Below are 27,019 nucleotides of genomic sequence, written 5' to 3'. Positions count from 1 at the left end.
ACACCCAGAGCAGCTCTTTCTCTTGGTCCCTCACTCTTTGTCTCCTCTTTCTTCTCCACTGCAGCCAGTATTCTCATGATGTTTTCCCATTTATTCTCCACTACAGCTCCCTTACTCTCCTCTTCTGCTATAGCAAGCCTTACTAGGAACTCAGCCCTACTCTTAGCTACTTCTCTCAATGATCTGCCAAAAGATGAATCTAATAAGTAAAGAAAGATATTTGTGTGACGATATGAGCCATACAAGATTAGCACTACTTATTTTCATAGAGGAAATCAACGATAGTCATACTGGTGGCACATACCGTGCCACCATCATCACACCCTCAGCACGCTCCAACCTTCTAGTGGCACGCGTTTAACTTAATTTTAATAAAAAATTACGGATATTTAGAGATGTTTTTAAAATTTCGGCATATCAATCTTTGGTTTTTGGTTTAAATATATATATTAAAACCTACATTATAGTATTTTATCTTTAGATTACTTTTGTAAATAACATATTTTATTAAAGATAAAATATATATAGTATTTTCATCACACCCTCGGCACGCTCCAACCTTCTAGTGGCACGCGTTTAACTTAATTTTAATTAAAAATTACAAATATTTAGAGATGTTTTTAAATTTTCGGCATATCAATCTTTGGTTTTTGGTTTAAATATATATATTAAAACCTGCATTATAGTATTTTATCTTTAGATTACTTTTGTAAATAACATATTTTATTAAAGATAAAGCAATACTTAAATATAAATATTATTCAACACATAATATGATTGAATACATTTATTAAAATTAATATTTAATAATTAAATATTTCATAATATGATTGAATACTCCATAACATAATTGAACGCATAATATTAAATTTGATTGATGAAGATTAATGGCAATAAGAAAAAATAGAAAAAAAGGGCTCCACATGTCATATTATATTTGTTACGAAAATAATTGAAGTTAATTTGATGATGATAGACAAAAATAGAAAAAGAATTTAAAAATATAGCTCTACATCGACACGGCTCGACATGGGGGTGTGCCACTAGCACACCCCATGCCAAGTGTCATGCCACCACCGGCACAGCTATCCTTGGAGAATATAGCACGAGTCACATGGAAACTTCTAACAAACCTAGTGCAAAAGTACAAACTAGAAATAATGACATAAATTATACTAACAAACCTCATTCTCAACAATGTTATGTAGATCAATGGATGCCTCCAGTTTATAATGAATGACAAGCTCCTAATTTAGATAAGTTTAACAAATGAGAGCAACCAAATACCAATGTATCACAATATTTATCAAAATTCAGGAGCATCACATGGCCAAATCTGATACATAGGAATAATTTCTTGATTATCAGAGCTTCTGAGAATTTTGTGTATTTTGTAAGAAATTTCATAATGAGCCACCATGTTCATCTAGATACTAAATTATTGATAATGAATTGAGTGATAAAACAGGTGGACAATCAATAATTTGACGCTTCAAAACTGACTGCAGTAAGTACAAAATCATGTATTAGATATGGTAAAAATAAATAAATGTAGTTTCAGGAACTGGATACTGGATGTGAAAGCTTAAAACACTTGCATGAATGTTGGTCTGATGCTACTAGGAGATTCAGGCAAAATGAATATTGGGGCTATCTCATTAAAGATGCAAATGTTCTAATGTTCTTGACTTTTTTCTCCATTTTTTTATGGATACCAGTATCTACAAAATAATCCAAGTTGCATAGTAGCAATCTCGAAAAATGAAAATATGCCAATCTTCATAATAGTACAGGAATTGAAAGTTCCAGTAGTCACAAAATATATTGCTTACAGAGGATCATACATCCATCAAAAAACTGAAAGAGAGTATTGGTCCTACTGGAAGCTTGAAATAAGTTGCAGTCACATCAATACACCATTACAAGTATGTACCTGGCTGAAAGGAGAGACTAGAGAATGAAGATACTGGCGGCTGGCCCATTGGAGCAATAGACTTAATTATGGTAATCGGCACTCGGAAAAGAGGACCACGCCACGGAGCTTTGCAATCAATGCCATAGACTTCATGATAGTGCAGACCGTAACTAATATTAGTAGGATCGACAACAATGCTACAAAAGGTAGGAAACAGCAATTACTATGACAAGACATCAACCACAACCAATGTATTATGGACAACAGATTATCATGTTTAACAATCAAATTTATACTGGAAAGAACAGAAACAACTTTGTTTTGGAAGGAAAAAGCAGAACAAAGAATACTTACCTGAAACTCCTTCCATTATGTGTCAGTAAAAGATACTCAGGAGCATGGATGACGGATTCCTCAGTTGAATGTAATTCGATGCACTCTTCAAATGGAACCAGTTGTTCCAAATTACTAGCGCCCTCATGGAATTTTGGGTCAACTTGTACTGTCCACTGCAAGAAAAAAGAATAAATGCAACTTAGTTTTCCATAATAAACAGAATAACAAAGATAAAGTCAAGGACGAACGATTTCAAACAGAAGTAGCTAGGAAAATTGGGGCAACTCTATGTTCACATTTAAGGGACAACAAATATTTCCAAAAGTTCTATGAGACTATGAGCTAGAACACAAACCAAAGTTTTTGCCTCATGCACCAAAAGCTTCACTACTCCCATAACAATAACCTCAGCAACCAAAAGTATCTCATTCTCAAAAGAACATTTTTGGGTTTAACTAGTTACACTTTACACAGCCAAATCAAAGAAAAACAAATACAATAATTCAACTAAGTAAATATCTGCATAATTCATTTTGACTTACCTCTAGAACACACAATTAGTAATTTGAGAGATGTCAAGAGCTATACCACCGAGGCCAGAAAAACACTCCCTTTATTGCTTTAATCATTTATGCCATAATATTTCCAATGAGGAAAGGGAATTCAGGAGTTGCTCTTAAGTAACTATTAAAATCATGTAAAACATTTTCTGAGGTATTGAGCTTATTTTATGCCTTATAGTCTGTATGAAATAAGAACAAGTTAGTGAAGAATGTGGAGAAAGGAACACATTCTTTTTGTTGGACTTGGCATCGCTAATTTAGGTTCAATGGGTATAAGGACCTACACTTGAACTGGCAGTAACAGGTCAATTGCTCACAGTTCTGATAGATCTGAACTAGAGGCAATAAAGTACATGAACATTGAGTATCATATTTTGGAAAGAAGAAGAATTACATGAAGAAAGGGGCACAGCTAACTAAAGAATAGCAACAGGACTAAAATACAACATCAGATGAACCCTGGATCAAAAAAAAATATGATGTACCGGTTACTTACCCAAATTGCTCCAAGCTCTCTGGATCATGACAGGTTTGATGAGATCATGTGGCATCAACAAAATATACAATGTTCAACTAGAAGAAACATCAAAATATTTGACTAAGGAGTTTAAACAAAATAAATGCCATGAATCTGCTACTTCTAGATTGACACCATGCCTGAGAGATTGGAGATATGGAGAGTTTTGACACAAACCTTTTGCATTAGCCTAATTTCTGATGTATGTTAAAATCAGATAATCTTCTCTTATTTAGAATAAAATGGTCTTTCTAGTCGGGACTTCCTCTGGTTGTTCCAAAATGAGGTTTGGAGTATCACAGGCGGGATGCACTTCTGCTGGGCACATTACTTATGAGGTCCAAACTAGTTCAAATTCATCTAAAGCAACACTTAATCGGACAATCAAGTTTAATTACCGATTGCATAAGGAACAGTAGTACTCAGCCAAACATACAGGGACATACAAGCCCCTTTGTTGGGGGTGTTTGGATCATGAACATGCTATCACCACAGTATCTCACCTCACTGGATTGAAGACAAGCATTGCTCCCCCTTAGATAGATTCCTCGTAATGCAGGAGCTGCATATCAAACAAGATGTTATCAGATATCTTCTCACTGCTTCATTCGTTAAACATACTCAACAGGAATCTAAAAATCTTCCATACTTGCTTGTATGATGCTTGAAAGGAAAGGCCCATACTCTTGTCAAGACAAGATAATAGATGCACACTAATGACCATTAATACAAATAATTGAATATTGTAATAAAGTGTTTTCCAATTTCCAAAGTGTATTATTCGTCTACATCCAGGGCATACTCAAGAAGCAAATGCCTGATACCTTTGATCTCAAAAATGATAGATAAATATCTTATAGGAAGAATTGACTTCTTATAAGGAAATTTAAAACAGAATTCAAAGAGAAAAATACTTTCATCACCTAATATTTCAAAAAAAAAAGACGACCAATAAGGAGAGAGAAAATGACTCACTAGTATAAATAAAAGAAACCAAATAGCTATATGGAAATTCAGAAAAAGACTCACTGGACTTCCCAACTTGATTAATTGAAACTTTATAGCATACAGATGGAAAATCCCTAGTCTTCTGGACATATTCATGTGCCCTGCCACATAAGCAATCAGCATATGTATTAATAGTAGTAAAGCTCAGAATTATCAAAAGTATTTCAATTCAAAATTAAAAAACCTCAAAGTCAAAGCACCAGAAGGAAACTTGCAATAGTAAAAACTAACTTATCTACTAGCAAAAGCCCCTGGCCTGTTGTTAGTTTATCTTCAAGCAAATCACCAATAGAGGATGCTGTGTTTTCCAGAGCTCTTCGCACAGTATAAGGACTTACAGGAATACCCTCAGCCTGAATAAATACATGTGGATGCATAATGCATATCATGAATCCTTACAGGAAGAATTTGAAAAGGGTAGCCTTACAGGAATACCTTCATCGCACTAACAAGAAGAGCAACCCCGCCACAAGCAGAAGGAGATGCCATAGAAGTTCCATTCATAAGCATGCGCCGCTGCAGTGTCCATGTGGGAACAGGAGCCACAGCTCCCCCAGGAGCACTTATACAGACACCACTATCCCCATCTACTGTAGGACCTCGACTAGACCTGCCAAATCCATCATGAATCCTCAGGTTGAGTGAAATAATTGAGTACTAGGTTTAGCTGCTAATGTCATTACCCATAAGATTAGATTAAAGAAAAAAAAAGAAAAAAAGAGAAGAGACAGCTAGCTAAACAAGAGGGAGTTAAGATCATTTGCACTTATATAACCAAGGTACAAAACTTGGATTCTTGGCACTGACTGTGAAAGGTTATACATATTACTCAGTTAACATGCTTTACCCAATTTAACAATTATGAAATGGAAGTGCTGCTTAAAAGCGAGTCCATAAATAATCTTCATTTATTGGTGATTAACTTATTATACATCGAACTGACCAGGTACTTATTTCACTAGGATTTCAAAAGGAGCTTTGCTTGTCTATAAAGTGTGTGCCATGCCACTACAATTCAACTTCCAATGGAGCAAGATGCTTCTGGGCTCTGATTTTTGAAGTTCATTCATCTCACAAAGTACAAACCAATAATTACATGTGATATGACCCAATAAAATTTAGCAGTAACAAAATTTTGGAACTCATCTTTAGTAAATAAACCTAGAAAAGACTAAAGATGTCCTCCACTTCATCTATCAGAGGTGAATTGAAGAAAAACAAATCTTTGCTCCTTTGGCAAGTCCTCATAAAAATCAAATGCAAGACCCAGGGGTCATAAATGATAAATCAGTTGGTCCTGGTCTACTTTCAAGCCCATAGACACGCATATTAAACTAAATGAAGGCCAGACTTCCAAACAAAATGATTTACATTGTTGGCATACATCAGTCAAATATGCCTCACCGTCCAACCTCCCAGGTCATAAACCAAGAACTGCAAGCTCCCAGGTCTATTTCAACCTGGCAGCCACACAACTTTCTTCTTCTAATGTCTAACCTTCCAACTTCCCAATGCTTCAATGGGCCCACTATTGATGGCATTGTCATTCACATACATGCCTTGCGGATCTACACTAGCTATATCACTGATCATATGAGAAATATGGTATCTACATTCATCATGCTTATTACGAGTGATGTCTCACTTTCCACCGCTGCCTAACATCGTTGTCTTGAAAAAATGGCAGAATGTTATCAGCATGTAACTAACTTATATGTGAATGCTCGCAAGATAGCCAAAAAAAGGCAGATCCTGGGTTGGCAACAGGCTGGATCTATACACAATAATAAATCAAATCAGGCAAGTAACTGGTACTAGACTATTGCTAACAGAAGGTATTACTTCGAGGATCCAAACTCAATAAAATAGTTCAGCATGGCACATAAAAATGCAAGTAAAATATCTCTTCATAAGCAGCATGAGTTTTTATTAAGTTTTACAAAAAATCCCGACTGATTCAGAAGTTATGATACTTCTATCTTCAACACTTTTATAAATTTATTAAGTTATTATTTCTGATGTATAGTAACTATTACTTTGACCATAGTGTGTGTCCAAGACAATATCATTTAGCATAAGAGAAACTGGCCATAAAAGCTAACGAGGGTCACTAGATGATAATACTTAACTGTTCGTTTGTTGTATTCTAGTTGACTAGCATGGTGTATAGAGGCAACAGAACTTTAAATGTCATTCCATCTAATTTCAGATGAAGATACACAGGAAGGGAAATATAAACTATGTCCTTTTAAACTTGCAGAATTACTAGGTATTAAATTCTAAATAGGATGAAGAACTAGAGGAAATATTTGAAGACAATAAACATCACCATGTTTAAATTAAATACAATTATTATTATTAGCAAGAAATAAACATCACCATGTGTATTCCAGCCCCTCAGATGGAGGCTCAACCACACAATGGGCTCCAGCAGCCATGGCAGGGGAGACATATGCACCGACACCTATTATGCTTGAACTAGTCCCACCAGGTGCACCTACAGTACTTAATGCAGGTCCACTATTTCCAGCACTACTGATAAATATAAGGCGGTGCTTGTCCACAACCTGTTGAAAAAATTTCCTAATACATTGACAGAAAAACTGAAGATGGAATAAAAGATAGGAAACTTTGACACGCCAACATGGAAAAACAGAATAACTTACCTCATTAACAAGATCAATAAATCGTCCATAATCAGGCAGAAGTGTAGGTTCTCCGTAGCTCATATTGATCAGATCACATTTATGCTGAAATATTGGGTGAGGATTTCAACTGAGGATCTCACTTATTTTACATAATTGAAGAACAAATTATACGGATTTTATATATTATCAAACAAAGAGTTAATATCCAAATGATTTAGCTATTCTGAAGAGGAATTAATGGAATATGAGAACAGGAATCAGAGTGCATGTCAGCACAGCAGGAGCATCTCGAATGTATTTTATTGCACATAAGATTGCATAGTCTTACATCTAAAATATGGAAAGATGCAGATGTTTTCACTAACATATCCCTACTATTATGCCAGCATATCACTTCAAAGGATTTAAATCAAAGTAGAGAAAAAGCAAGAAGATCAAGGAAGAGAAAAAGCAGAAGAAAGAAAAACTAGACATGCTAAGATGTGAAGTGAGGTATTCATGGTACATATGTTCTATACAAGAAAACTCAAAGAATGCACTTAAGTACATTTAACTTCCGCTTCGTGAGACAGGAAAATTCAAGTTTCACAACCATCCTAAGAAAAAGACAACAAGAGCTATGCCTCATCTCAAAGGCAAGAAAAACAGCAGGAGCATTTTTTTACTGCACTTCATGTGCAGTTAAAATCATATAGCCTTTACAATCTAAGGTTATAAACATTCCGTTAGATCACTTGAAAAATTGAAATAAAAATCAGAAATGGTTTATAAATATCTACACAACATTATTTGGTCAGCATATCACTTTTCACAAGATTTTGATTAAAGTAAAAAAGAATATAAAAAGAAGAGAGAAGCAGAAGAAAACCATAATTGACATTATAAGAGTTTTACTTAAAGAAGGTTATTAATTAATCATACGAAGCTCTGCCAATTGTTACATAATTATTAGCATGGGCTGTCCTGAGTGCAATGAACCACTCTAAAGCTATAGGTTCATGCAAATTCATGATCAAAATCACTTTTATTAGAGTTGTACAAACTACAAACTAGAATTATGTGTATGGTTAAGTCACATATCTTATGGAAGATCGTACCGTGCAAAGAAATCAAGCACAAGTGTGAAGAAAAATAAATTCAGCCTGAAATTATACCCTGTACGTCTGAATGCTGACACAGAATTATGAAAGGAAGCATAGGTGGCATCGGACGACACTTAAGGGCGTTCGGATGGCATACGTAGATCTTAAAAGAAAAATTCAATTTACCTATTCGGACTAGAAGTTTTTTTTGGTGGTTCTCCACTTCTAATACAAACCAGATATGTTTCTCATCTCTATTTAAAGACCCAAGAGTTAGAAGGAGGCATCCATCAAAAGATAAACTCAAGAGAGATAAAGTTCTAAACTAAGAGAGTTATAGGTTATCATATGGAAAATACTTCACATTAAGTGTGAGGAGAGCCACCTACACATGACCAATTGTTGTTTCTACATGAGAGATTGATCAATTGCATCGGAGGAGCCGAATCGAATCATCATTATTGACAACCAACACCGTCACAAAGAGTTTAAGGAGCGATCTGTAGCGACATACAACGTATCAAACTTGGTAGTTATATATTCATTGAATAGTTAACTACAATGTATTGGAGGAAAGAGGCGGACTTAAACACTTGGACGCGGACTTTCTAAAGCTTACATCTACGAACGATATGAAATAGATTGATCCAGTTTGAGGGGATCTGTGGTTTCTCTATCGACGGACTGCAAGATTTTTAATGCTAATAAATTGTGGTCGTATGTTTACCATGTTTTACTTATCTATTCTTCCTCGATTTTCTAAACCTAGTAGAATTGGCTTTCCTAATTCAAATCAAATTTGACTTTAACTTTGACTTTGACTTTCTATTTTCTAAACCTAATCAAAATAGAATCTACCTCTCCCCCGAAACTTCAATTGGTATCAAATCATCGGATTCACGTTTTTCCACATACTATAGGAATCTTTATCTGATAAACAACTTCTGCATGTATAACATGATTTTATGATCTAAATAGACCAATCTGAACCAAAAATAGGTCTACAAGTCATAAAAGTGTGCAACAAAATGGATAAATAATTTAGCAACAAATCAAATATTAATCAAACACTAGCTAAAATCCAGAGAAGCTTCATTTTCACTTTAGGGTTCAAAAGCAAGAATAAACTAGCTTACGTCCACTGCAGCAATTAATGCTCGAGTCAATCCAGTTCCGGTTTCCATTGATCCTAAGCGTGTGTCTCCAATCTTGCAAGAAATCAATTGAGCTCCAGGCGCAACACCATTTAGCAGAGGTTCCTGTATAACAGTCATTTGGTCAAAGGAGTAATGATGGTATTTGCATCAGTAGAACAGAAGAAAAAGCCATGCTGTTTTAGTAACAGTACCTTGGGATGGAAGGCAGTTGCAATACCAGCGACATGAGTACCATGGGGAGAACAATCTGTTACTATACTTACAAGATTTCCTTCATCATAAACATTCGTAACGAAAGAGCAAGCATCTAATTTGCTAAATATGCCAAACTTCTGCTCAAACCTACACATAAATTTTTGATGGAATGGATTCCAGTAAAATACTAGAATAAGTGTAAAAAATGAACACAAGGTTTTTGTTATTATCTCATTTAAAAAAAAAATTCTAACAGTGAGAAAAAAAATGAATGCCATAACTTATAAACCAAGCTAAGGCATAACAACATCCAGTTAGCCATATGATCTGGAATCAATTTAACTAACAAACGCACTTCAAATTTTATGTGTCCAAATGAATATCATAATAGTTGTTATGATAAAATCGACAAGATAAAACCCACATAATAAGCAGGTTAAATCCAAGATCCAAAAAGTCAATTGATTTTTCAGCATCCAACTCTTTCAAAGCAAAGCTCCTGAAGAATGTTGGCATGAGATTCTTCAATAAACCCAGGCCAAAAATTCTTAGAAGCAGAGGATGTTCTGCGAGATCCTAACTTGTCATAGTGGCTTTAGGTGCCTATATTTCTAACTAACATTATAAAAGGCTAACATGAAAATTCATGCCTGACCACATCCTAGTCTTTCTATTCATGAAGCTTTGATTCTAATTCTTTCTTCTTCTTTTTTCTTCTGGATGTCCTTCAAAGATTATAGCATGATGCCATGATCAACTATTCAACACAGTCGGGGCTCTTGATTGCAAGTTTCTATCTGATGGCTTTGGTTCCACTGGTTTGAGGACAGATAAAACCACACAACCTGAGAAGTGTCATGAGATCTTCCATGAGATCTTCTCGAAAGTAAATAGTTCTTGATTGCATCAAGTTGGTACTTAAAACTTTGTTGGAGGACTCAAAGATGAGAGAGAGAGAGAGAGAGAGAGAGAGACTCACTACAATGCTATATATATATATAAAGAAAAATCATACCATGTTAAAAATATTGACAAATATACCACTTTCAGTCTCAGCTTCTACGGCCAAAATAAAAGAATAGAGACACCATACCTATAATTTGTCAAAGGAACAAAATCAGCCAGTTTTCCATGCTGTGGATTATCCTCAAGAGTCTGCGTATCTACAGCAACCCTCCATACCTCACCGTCATTCCAGACAACTATATCTATTATAGGACCCCTGTCATCGTAACTCTAGAACACAAAAAAAGGAGAATTCTCTAAAATGCATTGAACCAATAAATCAATGTTGGCACACAAAGTATAGTCTTACTTCTTCTTGTTTCCCAAGAAAATCAAGTCTATCTTGGAGGTCTTCACGAGCCCTTTTTAATTTCATATCTTCTGCTTTAGCATGCTTCTGGAAGATTAAATCATTAAACTACAGATGAGTTCCTCGTAGCCACATTAGTTCAAAAGTATTGCCACCATCTCAGATATGCAACAAGAGCTCCAATATCAAATTTCACATCTTCAATTAAGTAGTAAGATTAACAAAGAATAGACTAATTTATTCCTATTGAATATGAATATAATGAAGCAAAATAATGCCTAAAAACTAAGCCACTCCACAGAAAAGCAAATGGAGGGAACAAAAAAAAAAAGACAGCCTAAACAAGACAAAGGAAATTTAGAAGTGTCATACCAGATTGTAGTTAATAAGTGTTCTTTTGAATGTGATATTATGGCCCATTAAATAAGCATTTTCTATGTAAGCTTCACAGTTAAACAGCAAGATCATTCTCAGTTCTAGGCTGGTACTAATTTGACTAAGTAGGGTAGTGACTTCATTTCCTACTTTCCACTATAAAAAGCAGAAAAGATCAATGGAAAAGAATATGGGGGCCTCTAATGTTCGGTCATCTAACAAATAATCTCAAATCTAAAGTTTAATGTGCAACTTTTCTGAGCTATACAGCTATATACTTATCTCTACATGAGATATTACGTGCGGCACGCACACACACATATACATACAAATGTATGATGAGTTAGAGGGAGAGCTACAGAAAAACCTTTGGTAAAGATTCAATATTGCTAGCCACTTTTTCACATCAGAATCTTCAATAACATTATTCAATGGAAGAAAATTGTTATTTAATTTCCCGCCTATAAAATAGTTTTCAAATCACAAGACAGTTAGACACACATGTGGTTAGAGAAGGTAAATGACCTGAACTCCCACAGGCAGCCAGGTCTTGCCAGTAGCCTGAGTTTGTCATGGTAGTGGGCTGATGGGCTACTGGCATAGTGTATGTCAGCAACACTTAAAACTTTTGCATTTTTGCTTTGAACACTATGGAATATTTACATTTCACACTGAAATCAACTTCCTGAGTAAGACTAACAATATGTTTCAGTCTTAGCAGAATTGGCACAAAAGCCTGACAGATGAGAAGAGCACCTAAATACAACAAGCAAAACTAATAAAACCTTGTCAAACTCATTGAGATGCTTGAGTGTCTCTGAAATTGCTTCTTGATTTTTCTCATCCCACTTCTTCTTCCTCTCTTTCTGCCATAATATTTGAATAAACATAAGTAATTAAACAAGATAGAGGTACATCTCCATAAAAACAATAAATGCAAGCATTGAATACAATATGTACCTTAATTCGTGAAGTTAGATTGTCTGTAAAGAGTTCATAGACTAATTTACAACCGATATGCCACTCCTGAGAAGGGTTCTTCCATGATGGATTTACAACCAACTGTCTTCCTGAATACGAAGAATAGAATGTTTGCACATTTTCATGACTCAAGGAGGTACAGATGACTAAGTACCAACAGAAGTTTTAAAAAAAAGGGTCATCATATGGTTGCCAAGACAAATCAGAAGGTTAAATTGACAAGTTTGTATAACTTCAGCCAAATGCAATCCATTGGCCACACACAGAGTAAAACCAACCTGATGCCCCTATGATGCAACCATCAGCATCAGCCTTCACCACTTTGGAGGTATCAACATCACCACTCCCCGTGCTGCACTACAATGCACAGAGCTCAAAAGAGACCCAAGATACGATAGAAAGAATCCGCTGATTGATAATTCTCAGAACTTAACAGCATTCAGTTACCAATCAAGTATGTCAACTATTTTGGGTTTGCCATCTGATGTCACTTGTAAGCCCGCAGCTGCTGGATCAACACCAGAATCTGTAAAGCCAAACTCATGGTCAACTATTTCATCTACTCACTACAAGAAATTAAAGCAAAAAAGATGATTTATTCCAAGAACACTTCTTATAGACCAGTCAATTTCGAGCTTCTTAGGACTTAGAAGTGATGAAAGGTTATTGTTCTCCTCCAATTCCAGCACTCAGCCAGATTCAGTAACAGGAAGATAATCTCTCCTTTCTTGGAGGAAGAAAGCACATTATGACGGAATGTTCCAGGCCGTCAGCAAAACATAATCTTTCCTACACCGGAATCTAATCCAACCAATAAGTCTCACAATTCTTGAAAACGTAGAAGCAAGTCAACAGTTCGTGGGAAAGAAAGCATCCAAATTCAAACCCGAGACCGACAAAAGACCTATTGATCAAGCGATCTTGCCACAACTACAATTCACAAAACAATTCCCTGTTACGTACTTCCAGCCCAAGAAACAATAACACCCTTGTGGAAATTTATAATCTTGATACGGAAATTCATAACCCGATCAAGACTCGAGAACCGCAAGAAGAAATCAAAACAGCAAGAAAGCGGTACCAAGAAACCGTACCAAATATGGCGATGAGCACCCCACGGCCGTCGTACTCGGGATGGGATTCGAGGAAACGATCAGCTCCGATCTCCTTCTTCGGCATCAGGGAGGCCAAGAAGGTCGATTCGCTCAACTTGAAAGCGTCGTTCCCCTTCTTCTTCTCTTCGGGGAGCGAAGTAGGAGGACAGGAGGAGGAAGAAGGCATCGCCCTAATTATTACACCTTTTTGCCCAAGCTTTCTTGTCGCCCGGGAAAAAGGAGAGATAGAAAGAAGAGGAGAAACCGGGCAGAGAAGAAATAACCTATGCCCGGAATATATACTAACAGCCCACATTATTCTTTAGCAGCACTTTTAAATGAAATTATGAACTTTTAGAGGAGTTTTTTTGGAAAAAAAAACATTGGAGCGCTTTGGAATTTGAAGCCGGTGACGAAGTGTAGTGAAGTGGCGGCAGTGGATGGAGCACGAGAGGAGGCGGATTCGGAGAGCTTACGTTTCAGATAATATCTATTTGTCTTTTCTTATCATCTCCGCAACATTTTCTTTTATTAAATATATCTCCACAAGAAAAATAAAATATATTTTTACACATTAAAAGTATTTATTATAATTCTTATTACATAAGAAAAAACTATTCAATAAAATGAAGGCCTCGTTTAGTTTTGAGGATAATAAAGAAGAATATATATTCTATGAAAAAATGAGCTGCAGTAAAAAAAAATTATATTTTAGGCTAATCTATACGTCAAATTTAAGAATGTTTTTTAGAAATAAAGTTATAAATAATTAAATAAGTTTCTTGACGCATTTTAATAATATTTAATATATTGAATTTATATATTTATAATCTAAAAATTCAATCAAAATTATTTTAGCCGAGTTAAAAAAAACTTACCTAATTCGACGTATAAAATTAAGTAAATATGATAGAATATAATAATTAGGAAGTAATGTGATGCATATAAAATTTATAAAAAAAAAGATAAATTAATTGTTTTTTCCCCTTTTTATTCGGATTTGACAGTTGACGTCGTTTCTCTATTTTTGGTTAGCTTCTCATACCAAAGTAACACCTCACAGACGTTCGAGCCTTTTACCTTATATTTTAGCAAAAATGGTTATCATTTAAGCTCCATTAAATTTCATCTGAAAAGAGGGGATAGTTATTTGGAATGTTAGTTACAAGTTAAGGTCTTTAGTGAACCCAATGTTTCACACTTATAATCAGGCAAAGCATGTAAAACTTTTAATCAGCAAGTCCTCAAGAAAAAGAAGAGAAAAAGGTCAAAGACAACATAGATTCATACTTTGCTGAAGTTCTGATATAAAAAATGAATCATCTTGTTTCATCACAAACAATAACTTGTGATGACTATACACGAATAAATAGACGGAATCTTTTAAAAGACACACGAAATATGTGATTTCTCCATTCAGTATGGATCTCAATCCTTTACCTTAAAAGACTTACAAAGTTGCTTGCAAAAGTTCTACATGCCAAAGAGAAAGCAATTTGAATAGCAAGGGAGGTACAAAGCACTATCTTCGACCATCATTGGCTGCCTGAAAGGATTTATCTGGATCTACAATGGAGGCCGAATTCATGTTACTAAAGCTTGGCATTTCGATAGTCACAAAGCAAGAGAATAGATAGAATACCGGTAGCCTGAGAGGGCGAGCAGTCACGGAGCTTATGCAACGGGAAGCCAGGTATGCAGCTTCTTCACAGAAATCAGTAAATATTGCAGGAACGCCCATCTCATTTATTAGTTCCTTCAAAGACACAATAATTAGTTGGATTTGATAATGCCATTCAACTCATAGATAGTGACTGCTGAAAATACAGCAGTTCATCTCCTACAAGTTCAATAATGCTTAATGATTATCTAAAAGTTAATGTAACTAGTATCAACAATCCCTCACGAGAAAAGAAGGAAAAGATAATATAAACATGAAGGTGTCACCTAAAGAATCGGAAAACATAAACTACACACGCAGCATTAGCACAGAAGTACTATCCTTGCATTAGGTAAGAATTTTAAAAGATTTTACCAAATATCAAGTGTCCAAATCTAGTAACCTAAGCACGTACATAGAGGCTTGCAAGGGAAATCACAACATATCTTGGCTTTGTCAGGGAGAAGTTGCAGATCAGTAGTCACAACATAAATGAAATGATTACTTGCACCAACAAATTTGAAAACAAATAAGAAGCACACTAGGATAGAACTTCTCCAGATTCCTCATGGGAAATCAGGTCATAACAATAGGCAGGCAGGTCTCATCTCTTTTATTCTGGATAATATGCTCTTTGGTGAATATTCAACATGCAGAATGCAATCAAAGAGGAAAGAAGTTACACAATGTAAACAATGCAAATAACAATAAGGTGAAAAAAATTAAAAGCATGCAAATGGTTGGAACTTGGAATTGATCATAATTGATAACTGCAAAAAACATTGATAAGTCATTACAGCAGATAATACATACAATAGTTGGCAACCAAGTAGAGTACGCAGCAACACCAGCATTAGGAGCCACTATAACATTTGGACGTGAATCCTGCAATTAGTTTATGTGTTAGTCAAAACTAGCAAGCAGTAAACAAAAAGAAGGGAAAAAGAACTACTACTAAAACACGTGTGTTTCCAAGTAAACCAATAAGGTGAATTTAATGATAGAATGTATGCAAATTGTACCCTTAATGTGATGCATGTTTTATGCAATAGCAGCACAAATCTTCATTACATAATGTAACATTAGTAAAGAACTTATAGTAATCATTTAGATCTATGGTCTTCTAAAATATATCAATATGCTTTCTACATAAAAGCACCTTTTTCTATGGTTACTTAGCTGAAGGAAATTTCAATACAATCATGGAATATTATAAGGTAAACAAAAGTATTTAGTGTCCGCTAGAAAGATCAATTACAAATTGTGAACAAACTTGGTGTACAGAATTATTAAAAAGAAAAGGGGAAAATTTACTTTAATTTGTTTAAGCTACAAGATTTCAAATAAGAAAGAGTTTCCTCTAACTTATATAGATAAATAATTTTGTTCACAAAAAATAACTTCTCAAGCTTCTTGCTGCTTCTCTAGTTTCTTCTGAAATTAATACATAGAATTGTGTTTCATTAATACCTCACCACTCACTGATATGAGGTTCACATAACCCTGGAGATTCATGAATACCACCAACTCCAATTTAGGTAAGGTTCATTGTTCAGTTACCACTACTGCCTGTATTAGCAAAGCATTCCACTAAGATTAAAAATTGAGAATTCCAATATGTCAATGTCCTATAGCTTCGGTCCTTTGGTTCAAGTGGCTAATTAAATTGTTCTCAACACAAACTAGCCAGTCTGGCAACTTCAAATAGTATTGGTCCAAAGTCATCAAACAGGCATGTCCATAATAATCAATCAAACTTGCAGTCACGGCAAACTGACAATCTATGCAGTTCATGCCTCAACAAATCAAACATTTGGTGGACTATTAGTTCAAGCAAATTCTCAGTTAGAGTCATTCAACAAGCTAATAGGCACTGAAAGGACACCAGTTATACAAATTATCGTCATACAACAAGTTAAAAAAGATTTTCACATAGTTGTATGCACAAGTTCTGTTCTTAGCTATTCTTTCTTATTTTTTTCCTTTGTATTATTGTTTTGCTTCCATGTTGTTCACTGCATGTCAAGAATGACAAACTTTGTTCGACTTCGTCGTACCAATAAAAAATGAACAATAGGTTGGGAATAACCTTGCTTATATCTCTGTATCTGTCATGATAAAATCCTTTGCGGAGCTTAAGAGTCACTGTGGTAGTGCCACTTGATCCTATTTTACCAGAGCCCGTACATGAAGATTTACAGCGGCAGCTCTCCTCAGAACAACTAGCATACTTGGAAATGTTTATTGTCTCACCATCCCTATTACCCAATATTCAAATAAGAATAAAACAAAAAACAAAACCAAAACCAAAACCAAGAGTATACTGACTTCTAAATTAAACCAACATTTATAAAAATGTTTAGCTTTTCACTTTTTCTTGTTCACCAACTGCAATATGCTTTGTTTTCATCAGTCAACACTGCAATTGTCGGTAATACTCACTGATGTTCATAACTCCCCCGAACACCTGATGCTTTATATCCCACCAGAGTTACAGTAGGATGAAGAAACAGATATTCGGTTTTTTTTAATTGTAGGAATGAACGAAGAGTTGATCGTTAAAGAGAAATATAAATAGCTGCAAGCATGCTATTCTTCCCTGCTATCTGTCTCTGTGTGCGTATATACTACAAGCATAGGCTTAAGAAAATAAATCTATAATCTGTAGGGCATTTACCAACATTTTTAGCAATTTTATCAATATGATGTTAATAGTTGACCTAAGCACAAAATCTGTCCAATTCAATCTCACATATGGTAAAAGTTACCTCATAATTAATGGAGAGTTTTCGATCTTCTAACAACTAAATATAGCTGTCACCTCCAAAAGTAATGAACAGTGTTACATTGCATCTCATTTGTCTTTCAACATGATGCTTCGGCTAGATATCAACAAACAAGTGCACATACACAGACATCCACATTGCCATATTAAATTGACAGTTCAGAGTGCTAAATAAAGATACTGATTTGGGCAATAAATATCCAGTCAAAATTTGGAAAAACTGGCTCAAAACAATCCAAAGTATGTGAAATTGGCAGTGGAGGTACTAGAAACTAACCTACATTCTGGGATAGCTGGGCCAACAAATTCGATGTATAGATGAACACCGGGAAAAAGGGCCCGCAGCTCTCCAAACACCGAAAGTTGCAAAAGTTCATTTTCAGGCCCTTCAAAAGGTAAGTTACACAAGAACCTTGTGACTATTAATACCTCAAATCTCATAATTTCTGGACACAGTTTCTGGCATGACATATAAATTACTTGTTGAGAAAATAATGACCAAAAATTGTACAAATGGTTGAAGAAGAAGTATACTAAAAGTCTGATCCTATTCTACTGTAAGCTCATGCAGGCCAACCACAATGAATTGGTTAATCCAATCAAGTTGAACATGTTACCTACTACTACTAACACAAAAACTGGAGACAATTTCAATAATATGAGAAAAACTAAAATCACAGCTATGTGATAATAATAAAAAAAAACTCATAATTATCAAAGAAAACAAGCTCAGAAAACTATCATAAAGTCCTATAACAAAAACATAGCCAAATTAAGGAAGTTCCAAAGGCAAGTACTTGTACCTAAGTAGTGTATGTGCAATTTGTCCCCCACTTCTGAAATTGAGCTTTGCACAGCAGAAAGTTGAAAGCAGTGATATAATGTAAGCGGCTGTTATTTAACAAAAATTTAGAATTAATCATGAAAGACATTGTGACATACATTATGATATAATTTACATTGCAGTGACTTTATATCTTCTGTAATAGGACCCAATTTTCTGTAATGTATGTGTAATTTTGAACTTTCTGCAATGTACGACGATACAAAGCCTACAATGTTATTATGAGACCTAACAAACCATTTAAGTTACTCTAGAAGTGATAAGGGAATAAAATACCATAGGAGACAAGAGAACAAAGCAAATAGAAATTCAACTGAGAGTGTGAGATGAATTAAGAGGTTGTCAGCATAAAGATCCAATCTGAACAGAAATTTTGCAATCAAACATAAATTTCAGGTGGTTTTTTAATCTAATCTAAATTTAAAAAGAATATTATGTAGATAATGTCAAGGAAACAAGAATATATGCTACATATTATTCCATGTGTTCTTAAAAGCAGCTCTTGTCGCCACCATAGAGGATCTGGCATCCCACTGTCACACCAAGGCCATGGCATTACTATATGTCATATTGGTATAAGATGGGCAACAGGTGGATTCACCAGCGATGCAGAATGCAGTGGTAGTAGCTCTACCGCAGTGTCAGGTTTAAAAGCTCATGCTGGTTAACTTAAGTCAATGGACCAGCCAGTTCATTGGATAATATAAATTTATGGCTGGTAGTCCATACAAATCTTGGGATGCCTTCACTTTGCTGTAAGCAGAGAGAAGGAAAGAAGGGAGCTGGAGAGGAGGTGAGGAGTTAGTGTCATAGCCAAATATCCTCCCAAGCAACATAGATTTAAAGGGGACATTTTGTGAACATATAAGCAGGTAACCCTCTCCCATCCATCACCCTGTCAGACAAGGTGTTTCTCAGGGTGAAAAAAGAGAGGAAGGGAGATAGAGAGATAGAGTATTACAAGCTACAAGCCGCTGTATTGCATCTGAATGTCCTTGTTTTTCCAAATTCTTCTACCTACTATTTTTTTCTTCTTTGTCTTCCTGCTTTCCTCGATTCACCTCTGTTTCTTTGACCATTGTTTCCTTTTTCTTCTGTTTTGACCTTCAGTTTTTTTTCTGTTCTTGTCCTTCTATCGTCTTTGTTCTGTTCTTTTATTGTTCTGTACTTCGGTTTCCTTCTGCACGGGATGTCAGCTGTATTCTATTCTCTGCTTTCACCCTTTCTACTCCTATTTTTTTCTCTATATTATGCAGCCTAAACTACAGGAATGTCCTGCAGACAAGGCTCATGGCAACCTTTTGATTGTCTGTCAAAAGTAAAAACATTTTTAACTTTCAACAGCTAGCTGCCAACTACCCTAACATCAGGAAACTCTTCATCCAGCAGATGCAAACTATCAAGTTATCTGAGACAGTAATGAGTCTCTGCGTGCCACCAGCATTCAACAATTAATCCCTCAACCCACCAGTAGGCATGCCAGATTATATGACCTATTTCATACAGTACTGATAATGGAACAACTAGAGATATCATGTCTTTTAGCAGATTAAGTCGGTTAGGAAATATGATGATTTTGCAGTACCCATGGAGAGAAAAACTAGCAGCATAACTCTTTCAAAGCCAGAGAGCAAGTGACAACAAATGAGGAATATCCAGTTTTGAATTTGAGATCATAAAAAACACACTTCCTGCATACCCAATGGAGTAACAATGCGACAGGGGAATTAAAAGGAAGGCATCTCCACTGGTAATAATCCTTCCAACTACTCAAAGGAGTTGATATAGAACTTTGTGGATCTGTTAAACACAATTTTATATGACTATATGCCATTAAGTGTCAAATGATATCACTAGAAAAAAGTGCCCAGATGTGGAAATATACCAAGACATGGACAAAGAAAACTTGGAAGATTCCAGTCATCTGTTATCCTGCTAAAAGAACAATTAGTAGAGTGAAACAGCTAACTGTAAATCCACATGCTCACACAAGTAATTTTTTTGCTAAAAGCTTCTTTTATTGCAAACAATATGGAAACATAAAGATTTTGAGATGTAGCAAATGAAAAGGAATAAATTTAATGCAAAGAGCAAGGTCATTCTCATGCAGCAGGTATATTATGTCATATCTACAACTATACACAAGTGAACAAGTGTAGGAGAAAACCCCAAGTGATCGGTAGAAGAAACGGTAGGTCTACAGCTGCATTCAGATTTCCATAACCCTATATTGTGAAGACCTTTTGATGTCAAAACAGAACATCGTCCCATCTGATCCCCACACTCCTATAAAATATGAAAAGTATGTAACTGGAAAAAAGAGCTAGTCATAAAGCAAAGAAAGTGTTTTGTAAAGAAACAAATGGGCATGCTGCAGACTATCAAGAGTAAATTCTTACGGTCAGTAACTAGTATGTGGGATTCAAAAAAGAGATGAGTTACTTGATGCAAACAAATAGGATGTTTTGTACTGCTTTTTCACTATTGTATAGAAAAAGAAATGAATATAAGGGATTAAGGATGGATTTACTAGATTCAACCATGCTTCAAAAAAATTTGAAATAATAAAGCTTTCAGAATTAATCATAAATTAATCTCTTAATATATATTAAACCTAACCTTTCCAACCAATGAAAAGTTAATGCATTTGATGAGGACCTTTAATTGTATGTCTCACTTTGTATAATCCTTTGTTCAAGTCATTTTGATCCAATTATCAGCCATATCCATATCAAGGACGTAAAACATCTTGTTTGACTTTGCATAGGAAATCAGGGAAAAGCTAAACTGACGGCGATAAAATGGCATGCTTAGGTACAGCATTAGACAAGGCCAGCAAAATTCAGTATGAGACTAGCAATCTGGCATGTCTCAAAATTATAGCACAATATATTGCATAAAAGAACAGGAAAGATAGCATAAAAGGCAATGGATGGATATGATATGATTAATTTTGATAATGTCATCTTTAACGAGTAGAAGAAACACAGTTAATTACCGGGAATGTTTCTTCCGTAGAGAAAGCAAAGGGAAAATCATTCAAGATATCTACACGCCTCATTTGTTCTTCAAGCCTTGCACATTCATCTTTATGATCATCCCAATGTAACATCTGGAAAAGGAATTATTAAAAAAAAATTATAAATTTTATTTTAACCATTGGCATATAAAATCCGATAGTCAAATGTGACATAAAACAGATTTTGTCATTCACCTACTAGAATCTGCTCAAAAAACCAGTAAACGTAATCACCAACATCAAAGGTCGTCCCTATCTAAAACAATCAAGCAACATTTACAACAACAAAGTTTCAATGGTTAATGCTCAGAGAAGGGACTGAATATCAAATTTCAGAACCAGGAGATGAACAAAGCTGAGAATCCACTCCTTGGACAGCAGCCATTAAATATATATTATACAAGTCAAATCGCAATGGCAATGATCCACCTAACTCTATAAACATTATCATACAAAATTCATCATATTACACATACATAGTCAATAATATTTAACAACTTTTCTGTACAAGTTTGCTCATAAACACAGGCAACCTAGCAGCCGTATGACCAGATTGTATCAATCCATATTCTGGTCAGATACTCTAATCAAATTATTGTCTGAATCCACCACAAGAACTCTACAAATAACAGCTCTCTGTACTTGAGTAAATGCAGGATCTTGGGCATGCCTGTGATTTTACTGGCTTAATTTCTGCCCAAGAGCCCTTGGAGTTGATCGATTTCTCTCCTCAATTATCCACAATAACGTGTTTGAATCACCGGAATAGCATCTAATTAATTTCTGCCCAAGAACCATTAGAATTGATCGATTTCTTTCCTCAATTATCCACGGTCACGTGTTTGAATCACCGGAATAGCATCTAGTTACAGTCAACAAAAGGCTACGAAGACAGAAATCGGAGAATGGTGCCCCAAGATTAGAATATTTGGTAAAAGTTGAGCGTGATTCAAATCTTGCTTTCAAAAAGAGACAGTAATGACTTGAAGAGATGATGGAGGCTTTCGGGTGTAATCAAAGCAGTGTGGATGCGAGAGAGGGAACAACAAGCCAGAAAAAAGGAACAGTTCTCAGTGAGAATATTAAGTAAGTAGTTACGACACAACATTACCCCAAACGAGAAAACAATCACTTAAACAACTGAAAAGGGAAAGAACTGTAAAAACCTGAAACCATCATCCAAGGAAGCAGCATGCACAAACGGATACAAAATGTAGGAAAATGTTTACTCCCTTCAGAGCGACATATCGTCAAACACCTTGATGACGTAAAAGAGACGATCGATGGATAAAATAAGAGAAGAAGAAAAAGAAGAGGGAAGAGAGAGAGAGAGAGAGAGAGAGAGAGAGAGACCTGGTGGGAGACAGAGCAGTAAGCAACGGCGCCGCAGACGCCGCACCGGCGAGTGGGAGCGCCTGGCATGCACGGCGTTCCGATGCACTTCGCAGCACACTCCATACCACCACATGCAGCAGTCTGAGGCCGTTTCCGGAAACTTCATTATATAATCACTTCGATGGAATCTTTTGTTTGTAGAAATTTCATTTTACACCTTACATTATATTATAATAATACACTCTACTCGACAGGGCTGTCAAACTAATATATTATAAAATAAAACTAATATGTATATATATATATTATAAATAATAAATAAAGTTTAACTTGAGTAAATATGTTTGATTTAAGTTTTTTGAGTGCACACCATCTTGATTGAGGCTTGAATTGTTCTTGATTTAAATTTTTCTTGAATTGTATTCAATTAATTTAAATTTAATATTTAGGATAGACTCAAAACTAATTTTGACCAAAAATTTAATATTTACCCTCGGCTTAATTACGCATCTATTATACCATTTATACTCATATATTTCAATTTATGCACTCAGCTGAACCCGCACATTGTTATAACTAAATTATAATCGTTAGATTTTTCATCCAAAACTAACAATACAAATGTTAGAATCAGCATCTTTCGATAATGTCAATATTTTGTAATTTCTACCGTCTTCAATTTGTATTTCTGCACGGGTAATTAAGTTTTTTCATACTTCGATGATAGATAAGTTAACGGTTGTAACTTACTGTGAACCAGAGAAAGATCAAACTACATAGAGATAAGTTAACATCGGGCCAAATCAAAATCATAAACTATGGTGTTAGACTAAGCTCATCTCTGGTGTGGAAAAACACATTTCAATTTTCACTAGATAATGGTTTATTATGTACAACAGAGACTAAGCTCAAACTTGACCCCCTTGTAAGGCATTGAGATGTACATTAGCCATTGTATACAAGAAAATTGTACATAAATAAGTGAACACACTCGTCTATCTGATCTCTAATTACTAAACAAGTTCTTCCTGTAACGTTCTAGTGCATAAAAGAGGCTGAAAATAAAGTAGGCTGTTGATATTATTCCCATTCCCACCCCATCAATATCTTTGTGACTACATCGATAATCTTGTCCCGAGATGCCGATAACTCAAAATCATCAGCGAGGAGGATTCGGTAGACTTCCCACTCACTACCTCCAATGACATGCCTTCCAATCTCAGCCTGAGAATTTTGAGAATTTGGCACACATAAGTATAAGAAAAGTTCTGAATTGTTACCATCTGCAAAGATTTCTGAACTTGAACTAGAAAATTCATAACAGTGGCTAATTGGAAATGTTATCAGAATTTGCATTGACATTGATCTATCAATGGACTATAAAGGAAATCAGAATGGGAGAGGACGAACCAAGAACACGCGAATGTGAAGCATCTTGAGGGCCAGGGTTATGTCGTAGAACACAAGAGGGCGGCCTTTGCTGGACAATTCAACAGGATTCGCGACGAGAAGCTCTGTATCAGGGCCACGACTAACAACAGTAACTCGAAGAGGGCGGAATAATTCTGTTCTCAAGTGCGAACATAGAGCTGTCTGCTTGTTTGAATCAACAATCTTCTTACCATCCTTCTGAATCACAAACAAGTCGATTTCACAGCTTCCATTATGTGTTGAATAGAATCTCCCATATGATATCTGGCAAAGTGAGCAGTAAATTTTCTGAAATGAATGAATGATACATACAGTAGACTATTGATAAGATAACCATCTTAAATTTTCAAAAGTATCTAGTCATTGTAAATTTTGTAATGCAGTATCTACCGATCTATTATCCTATGCGACGATTACTCCCAAAGAAACTGAAGTGAAGTGTACCTGGATGTTGTAATCCTTTAAAGTCCTCATAATATCATAGAGAATGCCTTTATGATCAGGAGACTTTATTTGTATCAGTGTGTGACCGGGGCTAAGGGAGTTATCCATTGCGACCGAGAGATTCTTAAACGAGGTACGAGATTCTTCAGAAAGCTCTAAGATGAACAATTCTTCCGTGATTGAAGGCGGCAGAAAAAGAGAGGCCTGCAGATAAGCAGCCATTTCCACATTGGCAGGTTCAATGTCACAGTTTGTCATGCATTCACCAAGAACACTTCTCAGTTGTTCACAGGTCTCATCCTTTCTCCTTCTTGTATGAAGAAGCTCCCTAAATTTACATATGTAACTATTTCATATCCGAAATCAACGAGATATAAAAGTATAAATGTCTTGTTCTAGTCAACAAAGCAGAGTTTGTGATTGATCTCCTATTCTTGCCAAAAAATTCTACAGCTCTACTATAGTTTTCAAACTATTTATCAAACTACTACAGTTTTTGCTAAGCACCCAAGTATTTTGCATTTGGAAACAAGTAGAGATTGATATATGAAACCTGGTGTCCGTGATGAAGAAGAGGTCCATAACTCTTCCATCTGGAGTGGTGGATACCTTCACTCTCCTAATGGTGAGCTCTAGCTCACACAGAACCTGTGTAACATCTACCAATCCACATAGAACTTTAGAGGAAGAAGCAAGAAGGACAGAGATTGAAATCACGATCAGAACAGGAGGGATTCACCGTGCAAGAGTCCCATTCGATCAAAGCAACAAAATTTGAGGAGAAACACCTGTGGCTTCTCTTCCGCCGCCACCGTCTCCTGCTGCCTAACATACCAATTGTAGAAACCCGACGCCGCCGACACGGCCGGGCAAACGCCGAGCAGCCTCTTCTTGAGCAGATTCCACCTCGTCTCCCTCCCTCTCCTCCCCACCACCCAGAACACAATGTAACACCACTTCCCATCCGTGCTCACATCTATAAATCGCACGTACCCAACTCAAATTTCTCCAATTTTATAGTGGATTAATAATAGACGGATGGGGAGAAATTGGGCAAGTGGGTGGACTCACCTCCTCTCACAATGCTCAGCCCGAAGAACAGGATCACGCGGCAGAGGTCGCAGCCGAGGCCGGTCTTATCGGGGCAACTGACGGTGATCACGCTCGGCTCCCCGGCGATCTCGGGCTCTCTGATGACGACTACGTCGTCGGAGAGGATCCCCATCTCGTCTCTGCTCCAAATTGGTGGCACGACGAGGAATCGCCAACTGGGTCTTGTTCCTTATGCTCGGATTCCACTTGGGATGATCGAAGTATCCGAGGAATACGAAAAAAAGAAGCAATTAACTTGGAGTATCCTCTCTCCCTCTCTCTCTCTCTCTCTCTCTCTTCTGTTCTCTTCTTGTCCTGTCCTGCGTAAACAGTTTGGTGTAGTCACTTGGAATTTGAGACGAGAAATATAAAAAGGCACGATTATCTAGAAGCTTAAGGCCGTCCGATCGTGCGATATTATCGGATGCGGAGAGACTGGGGGAGTTGTCGGAGAGAAAGGGCTCGTACCCCAACACGTTGACTGGTACTTTACCAAGAAGTCAAAACAGAAGGTGTTAGATTTGCCAACGACCGCACACGTGTCAGCTGTCTTCCCTTCAAGTGACGTTCCTTAACGGCCGGTGCACGTAAACTTACTCTCACCTCCACCTCTATTCATTTGCACTTCTGAGATTTTTTCTTTATACTATGAACAAATTGATATTTAATGAGTTAATTTTTTAGTTAATCCTCAAATTCATAATCTAAATAAATAAAATCTTCTTTGGCATTTAGTTCACGTATAAAGTTAAATGATCATATAAAAGATGTGATATTATAAAGAGTGAGTGATGTTAATTAATAATTAATAGTTTCATATCATCTAAACTATATATAAAATAAGATTTTAATTTTTTTTTAAAGAAACTTTTCTTTCTTTTACTCTACTTTATCTTGGTGTGATCTATTAGATTGAACTAAATTAATTGAAATCCCTACTTTCCCCCACCTACCGATCATCTTATCAAAATTCCTTTGAGTAAAAGCATACCTTTAACTTTTGACGTTTAATTACATTTGAGATGTATTGATTTGATTGGTTTTGATTGACCGTTGAATATATAATCAATATAATAATTAATTGATTGATTAATTAATTAATTCTGCACCATTTTAATTATAGTTAATTACTTACAAACAGCTCATGCAAATTATTTGGAAGACAGATAATAGCACATTTTTTTCATATAATATGATATGTAACTTTATAGTAAAATTATAAA

The 27,019-nt window shown here is 35.8% G+C and overlaps 3 protein-coding genes across 8 annotated transcripts in view; all 3 read right to left on the bottom strand.

Moving 5' to 3' along the window:
- LOC140764497 (tripeptidyl-peptidase 2) overlaps nt 1–13,543 on the bottom strand; it is a 28,744-nt gene extending 15,201 nt beyond the window's left edge. The window contains exons 1-17 of one of the 3 annotated variants that reach the window (XM_073103092.1): nt 13,187–13,543; nt 12,540–12,618; nt 12,371–12,444; nt 12,072–12,181; nt 11,897–11,977; nt 10,737–10,823; nt 10,515–10,657; nt 9,418–9,568; nt 9,206–9,328; nt 7,006–7,089; nt 6,719–6,906; nt 4,775–4,949; nt 4,571–4,692; nt 4,361–4,440; nt 3,835–3,893; nt 2,270–2,424; nt 1,934–2,112 (exon numbers count right to left, since the gene is read on the bottom strand). In XM_073103092.1, the coding sequence (XP_072959193.1) occupies nt 1,934–2,112; nt 2,270–2,424; nt 3,835–3,893; nt 4,361–4,440; nt 4,571–4,692; nt 4,775–4,949; nt 6,719–6,906; nt 7,006–7,089; nt 9,206–9,328; nt 9,418–9,568; nt 10,515–10,657; nt 10,737–10,823; nt 11,897–11,977; nt 12,072–12,181; nt 12,371–12,444; nt 12,540–12,618; nt 13,187–13,502 (2,206 nt within the window). In that variant the 5' untranslated portion in view covers nt 13,503–13,543. Of the gene's footprint in view, nt 1–1,933; nt 2,113–2,269; nt 2,425–3,834; nt 3,894–4,360; nt 4,441–4,570; nt 4,693–4,774; nt 4,950–6,718; nt 6,907–7,005; nt 7,090–9,205; nt 9,329–9,417; nt 9,569–10,514; nt 10,658–10,736; nt 10,824–11,636; nt 11,757–11,896; nt 11,978–12,071; nt 12,182–12,370; nt 12,445–12,539; nt 12,619–13,186 lie in introns of those variants that run through there. The other 2 variants (XM_073103093.1, XM_073103094.1) reach the window with 2 other exon arrangements.
- A 1,045-nt stretch (nt 13,544–14,588) lies between these two features.
- LOC140764839 (uncharacterized) lies at nt 14,589–23,000 on the bottom strand. Of its 4 annotated transcripts, none has more exons than XM_073103638.1 (11): nt 22,848–23,000; nt 21,474–21,587; nt 20,643–20,761; nt 20,361–20,410; nt 20,175–20,275; nt 18,435–18,522; nt 17,909–18,017; nt 16,936–17,104; nt 15,660–15,731; nt 14,829–14,942; nt 14,589–14,752 (listed from the first exon to the last, which is right to left on the bottom strand). In XM_073103638.1, exons 1-11 carry the CDS (start codon nt 22,950–22,952, stop codon nt 14,660–14,662), a joined length of 1,134 nt encoding a protein of 377 aa, XP_072959739.1. In that variant the 5' UTR covers nt 22,953–23,000; the 3' UTR covers nt 14,589–14,659. The 4 variants fall into 4 exon arrangements, with proteins under 4 accessions (XP_072959739.1, XP_072959740.1, XP_072959741.1 ...); XM_073103639.1 differs by having other exon boundaries at nt 20,361–20,407; XM_073103640.1 differs by lacking the exons at nt 17,909–18,017; nt 20,175–20,275.
- Nucleotides 23,001–23,677: 677 nt separating this feature from the next.
- LOC140764838 (ACT domain-containing protein ACR10-like) lies at nt 23,678–26,138 on the bottom strand. The gene is made up of 6 exons (XM_073103637.1): nt 25,776–26,138; nt 25,444–25,680; nt 25,258–25,363; nt 24,705–25,032; nt 24,240–24,524; nt 23,678–24,053 (listed from the first exon to the last, which is right to left on the bottom strand). Exons 1-6 carry the CDS (start codon nt 25,927–25,929, stop codon nt 23,910–23,912), a joined length of 1,254 nt encoding a protein of 417 aa, XP_072959738.1. The 5' UTR covers nt 25,930–26,138; the 3' UTR covers nt 23,678–23,909.
- Between the last annotated feature and the right edge of the window lie 881 nt (nt 26,139–27,019).

This window comes from Typha angustifolia, chromosome 8 (genome assembly GCF_048772165.1).
Source record: "Typha angustifolia cultivar Huaian chromosome 8, ASM4877216v1, whole genome shotgun sequence".
Lineage (NCBI taxonomy): Eukaryota > Viridiplantae > Streptophyta > Magnoliopsida > Poales > Typhaceae > Typha > Typha angustifolia.
The sequence above is the reverse complement of the archived record's forward strand: the minus strand, read 5'-3'. Positions and strand labels throughout refer to the sequence as shown.

Coding starts and splice junctions, on each gene's coding strand:
- LOC140764839 (XM_073103638.1), bottom strand. CDS start 22,952: ATGGAGTGTGCTGCGAAGTGCATCGGAACGCCGTGCATGCCAGGCGCT. Junction 14,943..15,659: donor CTACTTGGTTGCCAACTATT/GTATGTATTATC, acceptor GTGTCTTTGAAG/GAACTAATAAATGAGATGGG. Junction 14,753..14,828: donor CTCGCCCTCTCAGGCTACCG/GTATTCTATCTA, acceptor CCTCCATTGTAG/ATCCAGATAAATCCTTTCAG.
- LOC140764838 (XM_073103637.1), bottom strand. CDS start 25,929: ATGGGGATCCTCTCCGACGACGTAGTCGTCATCAGAGAGCCCGAGATC. Junction 25,033..25,257: donor TTCTTCATCACGGACACCAG/GTTTCATATATC, acceptor ATGTAAATTTAG/GGAGCTTCTTCATACAAGAA. Junction 24,054..24,239: donor TTCACATTCGCGTGTTCTTG/GTTCGTCCTCTC, acceptor CAAAATTCTCAG/GCTGAGATTGGAAGGCATGT.